Source organism: Misgurnus anguillicaudatus, chromosome 14 (assembly GCF_027580225.2).
Source record: "Misgurnus anguillicaudatus chromosome 14, ASM2758022v2, whole genome shotgun sequence".
In the NCBI taxonomy this organism is placed as follows: domain Eukaryota; kingdom Metazoa; phylum Chordata; class Actinopteri; order Cypriniformes; family Cobitidae; genus Misgurnus; species Misgurnus anguillicaudatus.
The window spans coordinates 25,007,690-25,021,297 of record NC_073350.2 but is presented as its reverse complement, the minus strand read 5'-3'; the positions used below and the strand labels follow the sequence as shown (position 1 = coordinate 25,021,297).

Here is a 13,608-nt window from a genome sequence, read left to right as displayed (position 1 = left end):
AGTTAAACTGCAATTCATCGACTGACCGCTAGAGGCTGGCTCCAAAAGGTCGTCAATTCCCATAGACCTCCGTGTTAAAATGCCAAACTTTAGAGCAGAAAAAATATGTTTACAATGTGGTACAAAAATTGTTTTTGGTCTGTATAGCTAATTGCCCTTCATGACAACTGTGAGGGGTGAATTTTTTCACTACTCATCCGTTTAAACTATATTAATCCTTAAAGTTCTGCATAATTAAGGGCGTGGCCACTTGAGTGAGGGGTGAACAGCCACTGCTGTCACTAGAGTCAAGCTAGACGGGCGTGGTTTCAGCAACCAGCCACCTCAGCTTTACCCACGTCCCTCCTCTTTACCCATTTTTGGATATCTGCGAGTGATGCGTGGCCAAGATGGCAACGGCAAGCACGCCTACTATTGGCTTCAAAAATGATCTTCAGAATCCTATGGGTTATGTCACAGACACTACGTCCATCTTTTTTTACATGGATTGGACCATAGATATGTATAAAGGCTAGAGCTCTCGCCAGAGCTGCTGGCCAATGGAGTGGAATTTGGCGGCCATCTTGCTGCGGGCGGCTTGCTCACTCGTGGCATTGAGTTTTGAGGGTGCAGGTACTTTTGAATGATCAAAAGTCTAATTTCTACCGATTTTCAAACCGTTTGGTTTGTTTAAAACGTCAAAGATGTTACTATGACACTGCATACTTATACAAAAAAATAAATAAATTCATAAAACATGTTAAAGCATCCAGAATGATAGAAAATTGAGCAAGTTATGGTCATTTGAAGGTACATGCACCATTAAAACTCAATGCTACGAGTGAGCGAGCTGCCTGTGGTAAGATGGCCGCCAGGTGATGACGTTAGAGATTCCGCCGTAACACATCTAGCCTTTATACATCTATGGATGGGACACCCTAAGGACTCGTAGACTAAGCAAGCATGCACAATTTAGGGCCACGAGACTGAAAGTCCACACAGTGTACCATTTGTGACAGGGCCTATGAAGAACTGCTGCAAAAGAAACTCTGCCTACCGCTCCACCTCCGCTAAATTCTTTTGCCATTGTGGCAATATTATATAACGTATTGTTATTTATTATAATATTTATAATCATTATTATATACTATTACTGGAGAGTGGCATATTATATTTTAAGACAAAAGGGTCAGGGGCTTGAGCCCCTACTGCCCCCCATGCATGCCACTCTTTATTTACAGTCTATGATGCCACTGTACTGAGTATAATTAATTGTTATTTGTACAGTTTGTCCTATCGTATTCTGCACTGTCTGGAGCACGAACTCAAGACTTTCACTCTCTACTACTGCACTGCCCTGCAATGTGATTTGTCATTGTATGTGGCTGAAAATAATGCAGTGTCATTGTGACTTGCGCTGCACCTTTAAATAACTTCATTGGCCGGGATTATAATCTATGCAGGAAGTACGAGACGGACCCAAATAACAACACAGGCTTCCTAACGCACACCTGTGTGACACCTTCGCGTTAACACAGATGAATGGATGATATTGTAGTGCAGATATATTAACTAAATACGACTTGCTATTCTGGTGCAACTTTATTAAAGTAGTTTAAAATTGTGTTATAATAGTATATTGAGAGAAGGTGTTGTTAATAATAATAATAATGATGATCAGGAGAGTTTGTAAGGTCGTTTTGAGTGTCGAGCAGTCTGAAGGTGTCGGGGCTCGTGTTCGAAGGAGTATTGGTCGAAGAGAGGTGAGTTATTAAAATTATTATTCACGCAAATGATATTTGACATGTGTTGCGGTTTGTGTTAAAACATGATGAATGAGATGTATGCTAGTAACATCTTATTTTATTTCAGCTGAAAAACCTTGATCCTTTCTTGATGCTTGATGAATTCGGGATCTCCAAGCCAGCAGGTTTTCCTGATCACCCACATCGCGGATTTGAGACGGTAAGTGTTGTTACTGTACCAAGAGAGTTTTCTTTTTACGTCGTGCTATTTTCCGGTTTGGGTCCTTCCACTACTGTACAGATGATGATGACGCTTTGTTGTCAAATACAAACTGAATTCAATTGGATAGAATGACAAAAAACTTTGTTTATGGTACAAACCGAGTAATTTCGCTAGGGGGCGCGCTGACGCTCAGAGAGCCGAATCCCTACTGCACTAAAATCTAATTATTTTTCTTTTGTCTTATCTAAATTTATTTTTACACTACGAAGTTCCAACGTCTTTTTGGCATACAAATGAAAATGCGCTCTCTATTAAATAACAAAATAAATTGGTTGTCGTGTAATCGCAAACTACTGTGATTGGACCATTAAGAAAACTGCTGAGAAAAGTAACACCGCACAAGTTGTTGCCCCTGAGGCGCTCTGGATGACAATTTCCAGCTAAATAATGACACGGATGAAGTTTAACAATTGAATTGAAAATACACAGTTGAAACACAATCTGTTCAATTTGATTTATTCCGTTTTTAATCTCATTTAGGATAAGGACTGCATGGATTTGTTTGACCACTAGGGTGCGCAGTTCAGCATCCAAACTGCATCTGGTCCTTTGTTTCCATTTAGCAGAAGTTATACTGTATTCACCACTCCCCTTGTTTTTGGCAGAACACAGAGTGAGAGGATGTATGGTCATTAAAAGTGTTCTTCAAAATTAATGTGTGAGTTAAGAATACAGAATTCAAATAGATCATGGTGTTAGCATCACACAGGTCATCATGGGTTCATTATTTTTTAATGCAAATTTAATGTGATGGTGACAAAGATGCATTTTGACATTTTAGAAGTCCCATTACAAAATTCAAGGATGGTTGTAGAGCCCATGGGGGTTTGATTCATAATACTTTGTATGTGCGCCCTTAAGCAACTGGTTGTAGAGCCGGACCTTCATGAGACATGCAGGTGTGTTTGTTTTCAAGCGGTCACGATCACAGCAGTGCTTAAAGATCACAGGCTGCCTGTGGCCGCAGGTCAAGCGAGCCTCCGAAGGGTCAGATGTTGACCTTTTATCCCGCCACCTGTATCCTGTTGAGAGCACATACGGGGTAGACAGACTACATGTCATCTCCCGCAAGTCGCAGCACACTATGCAGATTCTCTATTGCCTTGTTCACTGTTCAGCATATTTGGTTAATTGGTAACATGCTAATATAATATCTGCAAATTTTAGGTTATTATAAATTTAGCCTAGAAAAACAATATTCGGTGCCTTTGCAATAACTTGTAATTTGCTTGACTATTTTAAAGGGGACATATCATGAAAATCAAAAATTTTCCATGTTTAAGTGCTATAATTGGATCCCCAGTGCTTCTATCAACCTAGAAAATGTGGAAAAGATCAACCCGGTAACTTAGTTTTGGTAAACCATTCGCTGCAAACATGTGAAAAAATAGGTAATTGATATTTGGCTCCCCTTGTGATGTCAGTAGGGGAAATACTGCACCTTAATCTGCACTATCCAACCACAGAACTGCCATTTAGTGCAGAAATCAGCTCATTTGCATTTAAAGGACAAACCCAAACACGGCACATTTTTGCTCACATCTACAAAGGGGCAATTTTAACATGCTATAATAAATGATCTATATATTTTGAGCGAAACCTCACAGAGGTACTCAGGGGACCCCAAAGATTTATTTGACATTTTAAAAAAGTCTTGTGAAATATTTAAATCAAATCACATTTTACACTGTTCTGAAAACACATCCAAAAAAGCACTACAGTAAAAGGTTTTTAATAAATGTTTATTATAATGTTAACAATTTTACACTTATTGAGTGTCACCCAATAATGCTTTATTTCTAACTCGCATACAGCTTAAAAAATATCTGCTATTATATTTAACTTTATGCCCCGTCAGGGATTTTCCCAAATCCCTCGAACGTAAATGTTTTTTTTTTGTGTGTGTGTACTTTACCAACACAGCCCTCTGAAATGTTTCATCCACCTGAACAATTTTAGACATGTTTATTTTCTTCTAAATAAACTGATTTAATGACTTTTCCATACTTACTTAAGGCCATACCCAAGAAATGAGAATTACAGTCTTATCTATATTCCAGCAACAAGCATCATGGGTTCGATTCCCAGGAAATGCATGGACTGATCAAATGTTTACTCTTTACATTTTACATTTATGCATTCGTCAGAAATCTTTCTCCAAAGCAACTTACAGTGCATTACAATAGATGTTATCAGTGTATATTCCCTGGAATCAAACCTTTTGCAACAGAATGGTTTACCAACTAAGCTACAGGAACATTCCCTAAATAAAAGCATGTGCCAAATGCATAAATGTATATTTAAAGGCACTCACATGCACTTTATCTATCTGATCTTGCACAGGTGACATATTTGTTGAGTGGAGTAACAGCCCATGAAGATTCCTGTGGCCATAGTGGGAAATTGGAATCTGGGGACTTACAGGTAACAGAAAATGAGACTTGAGAGAACCCCATACCCGTAGGGCATTTCCTGTGTTTTTATGTGTCATAAAGCTGTCTCACTTTCTTCCAGGTTGGTAAGTAAGTGTTTTAATAAGCCATTTATAGCCCACATGACTTTAACAATGCCAGATACTGCAATGCTACCTCACCATTAAACACTTAGGGACTCCCAGATAATAGCAAGAGCATTGAAGAAACATAAATAAAAGCTGCTGACAAAGAAGAGAGCGTTCCATTCTCCGGTGCACAGTGGCTCCCTAAAGCAGCTTTTAAACCTCAGAAGTAATGGAAAGTTCCATTACTTCCAAGAGAGAGAGAGAGAGAGAATGAGAGAGAATTAGAGAGAGCGAGAAGCTTTATTAAGCTGCTGTTGTAAAACTAAAGTGGTTCAATTTTACACTTATAAAAAACCTCAAACCTTAAGCTCTACATGGCAATTACAAGTCGTATAAACGTTAAATGTTTAAGCAACATCATACCAAAGTGTGAAGATAATTTGTCCGCCAGTAAACACTGTATTTAGTAACATTACATAAGATATTTATTCTTGCTTTGCAATATAAACAACACACACAATACTTTTTTTTCCTGTTATGTTAGTGGATGACTGCAGGCCGCGGGGTGATTCACGCTGAGATGCCCGTGTCAGATGGACTCATTCATGGTCTACAGCTGTGGGTGAACCTGAAGAGCGCAGATAAGATGGTGGAGCCTCAGTACCAGGAGCTGAAGAGCAAAGAGATTCCCAAACCAAGTAAAGATGGAATCACCGTGGCGGTCATTTCAGGGGAAGCACTTGGAGTGAAGGTAAGTTTTTTTTGGTATAGCTGACCTGAGACCATATTTGAGTGTTGTTGAATACAAGGGGCTCTATCATACACCCAGCGCAATGCGCGATGCAAGTTTCTTTTGCTAGTTTCAACCCGGTGCAATGATAATTTTCACGTTTAGCGCCACGTTGGTTAAATAGCAAATGCATTTGCACCCAATTTTGCGCCCATGGGCGTTCTGGTCTGGATACGATGTGTGTTCAGGCGCATTGTTGGCGCATTGCTATTTTGAGGCTACTAAAATAGACTACGCCATTGACCAAATAAAACCTTGTCTAAAGTCAATGCCGCAATATGGTTTATTTAATGAGCGCGTTAGTAATATGCGCCTATAAACGGGACGACAACGCGGGTTTGCTTATCAAATACATGGATGCACAGCAGCACAAAAAGGCTTTTAAATATGAAAAATTAATGGATTAAAATTTTAAAGATTATTATTGAGTCTCTTGGACATAAATGAGGACTGATTGTGAGACGTTAGAAGGCGTAAAGAGCTGCTTCACCTGTAGCCTGGTAAGTAAATGCTTTGCTTTAAATAAATGCATCTATTTTTAAATGTTTTTTTTAAATGCTATCTCACGGATTTTTTGTATATGATGGCACTGTACCTGTGGATATGGTGAGATAAAAACATTTTCAAGTAAATGGTTTAAAAAAAACATGGCGCTGTCCGAGCGCTGAAACAGCTCTCCGCACGTTTGTAAATTCTTTATCTCTTTTTTGTATTTTTAGAGTACAAACCTTTTCTTGCATATTAGCAAATTATTTTATGAGATTACAATGATTATGTAGGATATCAATACATTCACAGCAATTAAAAGCCTGCTATTTTTACTTCTATGACTGAAAGAAAACGACTTTTAAAGGTTTTACTCCAAAAAAAAAAATAATAATTTCAATAAAAATGAAAACAACACAATTTTTAACATTATTCTTAAAGTAGTGGTCTTCTTCCTCCATTTAGTTTTTCAGTTTAAAATTCCGCTTTCTAAATATTGCACGTTACACGCAAAAAACACCCATTACTCATTAGGAGAATAGGAACAACCCTTTTTGACTGTGCGAAAACCATTTTTCCCGTGGTTAAATTAGCAAAAATTTAATCGGACCCGCCCGTTTAGACCGTGTGCCTTGCGCTTAAGACAGTTCGCTTAGTTTGTTAAAATAGGGCCCAAGGTTTTTTATGCCATGTAGGCTCCATGAGGTCCAGGTCCTCATGTGATAAATTCAGGTTTGAATATGGCCAACATCATTTCCAAATCTTCTTTCTACTTTCTCTTGCAAAAAAAATGACTCAACATAAGTTACTCAACATATTGTTGTGATATACCAAATGACTAACCTGATGTACGGGTTATTTGTGCCAACAACACAGAGGCCTGCCCTGTTCATCAGGGGTCAAAACTGTGCGTAGGATCCTTACTAAAAGTCTACGTACGCATATGCCAAAAAATATTAAGACTTATAATACAAAGCTATTTTCCATTTTATAAACCACAGATCACCTGCAAGTGTGCGTACATGAATCATCCTAAGATCCCACTGTGCAAGCCCATTCTCCCGTCAAGTTTGTTTTATAGATCACAACTTTAGTGTGGGAACTGCCATACGCACGTTTCCAGCCCCGTTTTGTGCGTACCGCGATTCATAAATGAGGCCCCTGGTGATGTAAAACATGTTTCTTATATTTCTTATAAATTCTTTAAACCAAACCACTAAGAGAAGAAAAATTTAGTGAGCACGCCTTTGTCTGACGCTCGTGTCTGTTTATCATCTGTTTGTAGTTTGGCAAACACATGCGTTTGTCCATCCATTACCCGACTATCACTCACGCTTCTGTCTGTTTCCTGTTTTTACAGTAAGATACAGTATCTTAGGTTATCGCTAACAAATATTTCTTAACGTTTGATCCGAATGACAAAGCTTTTTAAATGTTCCAACCAATCAGAATGTTCCATCTACAATCTGATGCCGGGTTCCAACATACTAATTGCTGCTGAAAGGGCATCCTCATTCTGACAACAGCAGGAAATTTGGAGCAGGCTTGGGTGGAAGTGGTTTTCTGAAATGTTTTAAATGTTAAATGTGGTTATGTGGAAGGATTCTCCAGGGCAGAGGGCTGGACGCAGTGCTGAAGTGAAATGTGGGTCAGCCAAATACTTGGGCTTACTGGAACCAGACACGCAGTGGAACTCACACACAATGTTTTCGTATCTGTTAACGTCCGTAATTTAAACAACATTGAACAATTTCTCTTGTATTTTGTCTTAATACAGGACATGGTATGTGGTAGTCACAGCTGTCTGCTGATGTAAACCGCAGTTTGTGTTTCTGGATGAACTTGACATGCATATGTATTGTTTTCAGTCAAAGATTTACACAAGAACTCCAACGATGTATCTTGACTTTAAACTGAAGGAAGGCGCAAAGCACACACAGCCCGTGCCCAAAGGTAAATAAGTTTATTGTGTTTTAAAGCAACACCAAAGAGTTTTTTTTACCTTAAAATAAAGTTTCCGTCGTTCATCCACTCGAAACAGAGTGAACGGCACTTTCACATTCGCTTTGCAGCCCTCTATCGACCAAAACCGCACTAAAGAAGTTTCCAAGCGTCGGGTCGCGTTCCTGTGGTTCAAGTGAAAACTACAAAAACTTGCTTTACGGCAGACCTACAATCCAATCAGAGCCAGCTTTGCTGCAGTATTTACGACAGTGGTAATGGACAATTCCGCTTCCAACCTGTAGGGGGAGCAAAGAGCAAAAAGTCTTTAGTGTTGCTTTAACTACTTACATTTACATTCATGCATTTGGCAGATACGTTTTACTTATTACAGTGCATTACAAGCGAAACATTTGATCACTTTTGCACTGCTAACGCAATGCTCTACCTGTGCTATACAGGTTTACTTACCATTAAAATACAGGATAGCTTTTGTATCATCAGTGTTGAGTTTGTTGTACAGTTATGTAAGTTGAGTCATGTGTGCATTAGGGTGGTCCTTATAATGGGTCATTTTTTTTTATGTTCAACTCTCACCCCCTAAATGTGTTAGGATATCAATAAGAACACATTGTGCAAAATTAAAAATTGTTCCTACAATATCTAGAGGTTGCTCAAAGCCTTTGAATATTTCCAAAATCACATAAAAACTGTATTCACAACACACATAAAACTTGCTTCTTGGAGGGTAACTTTGTTCAAGTTATTTCAGTCTCTTCTGATCCGAGTAATCATATAGCGGACTTGCTTCATGTTGCTTCAGCCATTGTCTCGGTGTATATTGTTTATTGTGCTTCATTCACATTGAATTTCTTGCTTTGAAAGACATATCACAACTAAAACAAGAGTTTAAATTGCATTTAGCATTATCAAAGAAGTCCATTGCTGCCGTAAGTATATATTATTAAACAATTATACACGCTAGCACAAAGTATCACATAATATGCAAATCTGTTAAACTTTGAGCAACCTTTAAATATTAATTAATATTGAATTTTTTTTTTTATTTATTTATTCAAACATATTGGTGGGGTGAGAGCATGAAAAATAAGGACCACCCTAGTGTGCATCCTTGTAGCATCAACTGGTAGTAACACATGAGCCCATATGAACTCTTTCTATGCCCCCCCAGTTATCTCGTCAATTAAAGGCAGGGTGCATGATTTTCAAACACTTTGGAAAAGGGTGTCGGGCGGAGTACCAAAACACACTTGTAGCCAATCAGCATTAAGGGGCATGTCTACTAAATGACATCGTTGCCTGGGTTGCTTATGTGTGGGGCGGGTCTATCAAAAGAAGGTCTAGATTCTATTAGGTTAGGGGTGTGTTTGTTTAGGTGATTTCAAATATCAACATTGGCTTTCAGAGATCATGCACTCTGCCTTTAAGAGAAAACAGGCTTGTTCGACTTCCTGCGGCGCCGCTAGAACTAACAGATGGATGACGTTAAAGTGCAGTGAGAGCGAGACGAAATTACACTTCGTATGAGTTCTAGAATCGTTCTCGCGGTACTTTGACGTCATCCGGCTGTCGGTTCTTGCAGCGTCGCATGAAGTCGAAAAAGCCTAACATTTGCATGAAAAAAATGTGTTCCTGATGAGTTTTTATGTTAATCCGTAATACCATAATTATCCACTAGATGGCACTTACCAAATTTATAAAAAAAACTGAAGCAAAAAATGATTTACTAATTTTAAACTCTGTTTGTTTTGATAATTGTTCTGAATCTGAACAATACTCCTTTACAAAAATTGTATTATTTTAGCTTTTTGCTAAAAAAATATATTTTTAAGAAAAATACTATATTTAAGAGTTTATAAGCAGAGAAAAAATATAGATAAGATGAAATGTTTTTTTTTCCCGTTTTGTTTGTGTTTTTATTGTTTGTTTTGAAAGCAGAGGGTCTGTTTTTTCATTTGATATATTTGTATGTTTATATCTTTTTAGAAGAAAATTTTAAGGCATTTTGTGAAACTTTTGTGAAAATCACAAAAATGATGCCAGGCAACTTTTCAAAACAAGGCTGGCGGGGAATGAGTTAACACAATCACATTAAGGGGTTGTGCACACAAAAACTTTTAAACGCAGCTGAAAACGCCTGGAGGACTCCGAATGCCAGCTGTTTTTTCCAACTTTCTTTAGCTGACCGCTGTGGTAGCTGTGCTACTTCAGCTGTGAGCCGGTTGGTTGCTGTGGTAATGTCCCTCCCCTCCTCCACTGTGATTGGACGGCCATGTGAGAACTGACATTGACGAGTGGAGCTTTTCACCCAAAGTTGAATATTTTTCAACACTCTTTGCTCAGCGCTGAGCCTGGAAAAACGCCAAGGGCCGGTTTTAAGCGCGGAAGAAAATCGCTAGCTGCTGGCTCATTTGAAAAACACGGAACTTCCATTGGCGTAAAAGCTTTGGTGTGCACACCCCTAAGATAAGAAAATATCAAATGAGAAAAGAGGAATTGAACATTATTGGCCATAGAAGCTATAAAGAAAAGGAAGTTTGTGTCATTAAAGAAAACTGAGACATAACACATTAAGACGTCAAATTCAAGTTGTATATATTTTTCAATAATCTTAAAAAATTGGATCACACTGTAAATAGTAAATTTTAGGTGTATGAAGCCATTTTTACAGTCATGTCAGTGCCAAAAACTATTCCAGTTTATCTGAATAATTCACCCTACATTTAAGATTTATTACTATATTTATAATTATTATTAATTATTGTTTTATATAATTCTTGTTTTTCAGGATGGACCGCTTTCATCTACACCCTCGCGGGCTCTTTATGCACTGGTGAGTTTAAATAAAAACAATACAGAAATGAAAGCTGTATCCAAAGTTCAATCCTCTGTAGGGATTCGGCTTTCAGTCCTTGAAACATGAGCAGGTGCTTTAAGATTATTCCTGACTTCCTCTTTCTCTCTCTTGGAAATCTGACAGAAATTTGGATTGTTTCTATGATCTTTTGCCAATGGCAACTCTTAACCTAAAGTTGAGAAATAAAATGTATTGGATCAATTTTGATTATTTTCAGGTTGTTGGAGATTATACAAATATTCATTAAATATAAATCTTCCACCTGCTACTTCAAAGTTACCTCTTAATGATTATTGGATCTTATTATTTTTTCAATCAAATGCATATTTTTTTCATAAATTAGCTTTCGAGAACCAGACTTCTTGGGGTGGTTTCCCAGACATGGATTATCTTAAGCCAGGACTAGGCCTCGGTTTAATTAGGAAATATAACTAGTTTGAACAAACATGCTTTACTAAAAACATTACTTTTGTGCATTTTGAGGTAAAACAAAGGGCACTGATGTATTTTAACATATGTCAGTGCAAGTTGTTTTCAGTTTGAACAGCTCTTACATTTATTTTAGTCTAGGACTAGTCTAATCCCTGTCTGGGAAAACGCCCCCTTGTGTAAGGATCTAACTGTGCGGGAATGGTTTGGGATAGTCTTAAAGGTGCATTGTGTAACTTTTAGAAGGATCCTTGACAAAATGCAACATAATATATATATAACATATTATCAGGGCTGAATGAAGATCTAACATAATGAACTGTATTGTTTTTATTACCTTAGAATGAGCCGTTTTTTATCTACATACACCACGGGTCCCCTTACATGGATGCCGGCATCATATTTCTATGGTTTCCTGCAGCACTTTTCAGTTCAGGCGGCCCGCCTAAGCTGGGAAACCCTACCGCCTTGACTAGGTCGTCAAAAAAAATTGCTGCACAAAAGGCCGTCAAGTGCATCTCGGAGAATAGTGCGGACGCGCTTTACATCGTGAGCGGGCATGCGCGCCACACGGCCAAAATGAGGAAGACAAGATCCGGACCTCCGGATCTGGAGGATAACTAGCCAGTTGATAAAACATCTCGGAGAATAGCGCGGACGTGCTTAACACCGCGAGCGTGCACGAGCGCCACACGGCCGAAATGAGATAAAGAAGTGGCCCTTAATGTTTGGAGGATAGCCAGTTGATAATACACGTGTCCGTGAGAACTGTAAGTGGACTTATGTTTTGGGTTTATTTAAGCCTTATTAGTTCATGCAAATTTAAAGTAAGTTAGCTGGTGATTTTTGTTGTTTGAGCAACCTGCTAGCTAGGTTTCACGTGCCTGTTGATTCAATATAATTGTTTAGCGCTCTTGCTCATGTTATTTATTGGCATTATTTACATGCTACAGTAGTTACACTCCTTTAAGATAATGTAATTAATAGTGGGAAATAATCATTTTTTTTTTGCGCTATCGATCATCGTTCGCCAGACGTTCTACAACATCTGCTTCAGTTTGTGTTTATTAACCCTTTAGTTTCACTTCATCACGCAGCTATTTCCATTAGAGGTAAAAACATTTAATTCATTAATAATCTAGTATGTGTTTATTTTCTGTCATGGTTGCTTTAAAATTAAGTTTTATTTGAGTGTTTTAAATATTGTAATTTTCATCATGACGCGTACGCCCCGCCCCTTTGATTGCTACGCCCCCTGTCTCGCCCAACCCTACCACCTTAACTAACAAATTTTCTGCGGGAAACCCTGGGTTCTACAAAGTGCATTTCGTCCCTACGTTTGTGACATGTTTGTCTTGTGGCATCTACATGAGCTTTATAATTGAGGGGTGAGCTGTTGGTTGCAATTCGCAATCTCACCACTAGATGCTGCTAAAATGTACACACACCACCTTTAACCTCACAGAACCCACAGTGATGACATTTCCCGCTATATTTTGTGTGGTATCTGATCCACAATAAACTTAATTCAAAATGTGTAAGTTAGTATCTGATTTATTTTTTAGGCCCAGATGATGATGTGCGGACAATAGAGCCACACCACACAGTGGTTTTTGACGATGGTGAATACGTCAGAGTGGAAAACAAGGTATTTTCCTTCTGTTCCTATGGACCTTTTCTGGTTTTAATAATTTCAAATTGATAATTTTTTAAAACTTTTTTTATTACTCTAGGCAGCTGATGAGTCTCACTTTGTTTTAATTGCTGGTGAGCCTATTAAAGAACCCGTGGTTCAGTATGGTAGGTTTTGTGAAATCTTTGTTAATGTGATTTATATGTTTAAAGGTTTAATCAATGTAAAGGTTTATTATGCATAGCTTTTTATGTAGATATTAAAATGTTTTACATTAATGCATCAGTCTTCTGACTAAGTCTTTATTTGTTTTAGGACCGTTTGTCATGAACACACAGGAAGAGATTGATCAGACCATCAAAGACTACAAATCCGGCACAAATGGATTTGAGAAGGCAAAAATTTGGAAATCAAAGATTGGTCAAAAGTTTTAAGTTGTTTTTAAAGATGCTTTAAAGGGCACTTTATATTTAAGTTTATTATACCTTCTTAAAGTCATATATACAGTCAGCCTAAGAGTACCTGGTCAACTCATTTACACTTATTGTATGAATATTATTGCAGTAGAATGAAACATCAAATAACGTTACATTTATTTTAAAGAGCAATAGCACAAGCACACTCATACAAAGAAGAGATTTTTTTTAGATTTCTAATGATGAACAACAGTGCAATATGTTTATAAGTAATGTAAACTAGAAACTAGTGTCTTAGCCTGGGTCACATTTTATCTAATGGTTTACTTTGAATCAATGTATTCCTTTTTGTGTTCATTTCTTATTATGTTGTTATTATAGCTAATTATCCGTTTAATTATTAAAGTGGTTTGGTTATTTGTTAATTTATATTCTTTTTTTTCTTTAAATTCAATCTTATGTAATCAAGATTATATCTCTGGCTGTTCATACATTTTATCTGATCACAACATGCTTTCTTTTATTGAA

General features: G+C 37.7%; 1 protein-coding gene across 1 annotated transcript; it reads left to right on the top strand.

Moving 5' to 3' along the window:
- The first annotated feature begins 1,421 nt into the window (after positions 1–1,421).
- pir (pirin) lies at positions 1,422–13,505 on the top strand. Its single transcript, XM_055183839.2, has 9 exons — positions 1,422–1,742; positions 1,852–1,944; positions 4,351–4,431; positions 5,052–5,258; positions 7,652–7,736; positions 10,534–10,578; positions 12,597–12,679; positions 12,765–12,831; positions 12,980–13,505. Exons 1-9 carry the CDS (start codon positions 1,650–1,652, stop codon positions 13,096–13,098), a joined length of 873 nt encoding a protein of 290 aa, XP_055039814.2. The 5' UTR covers positions 1,422–1,649; the 3' UTR covers positions 13,099–13,505.
- Positions 13,506–13,608: the final 103 nt, after the last annotated feature.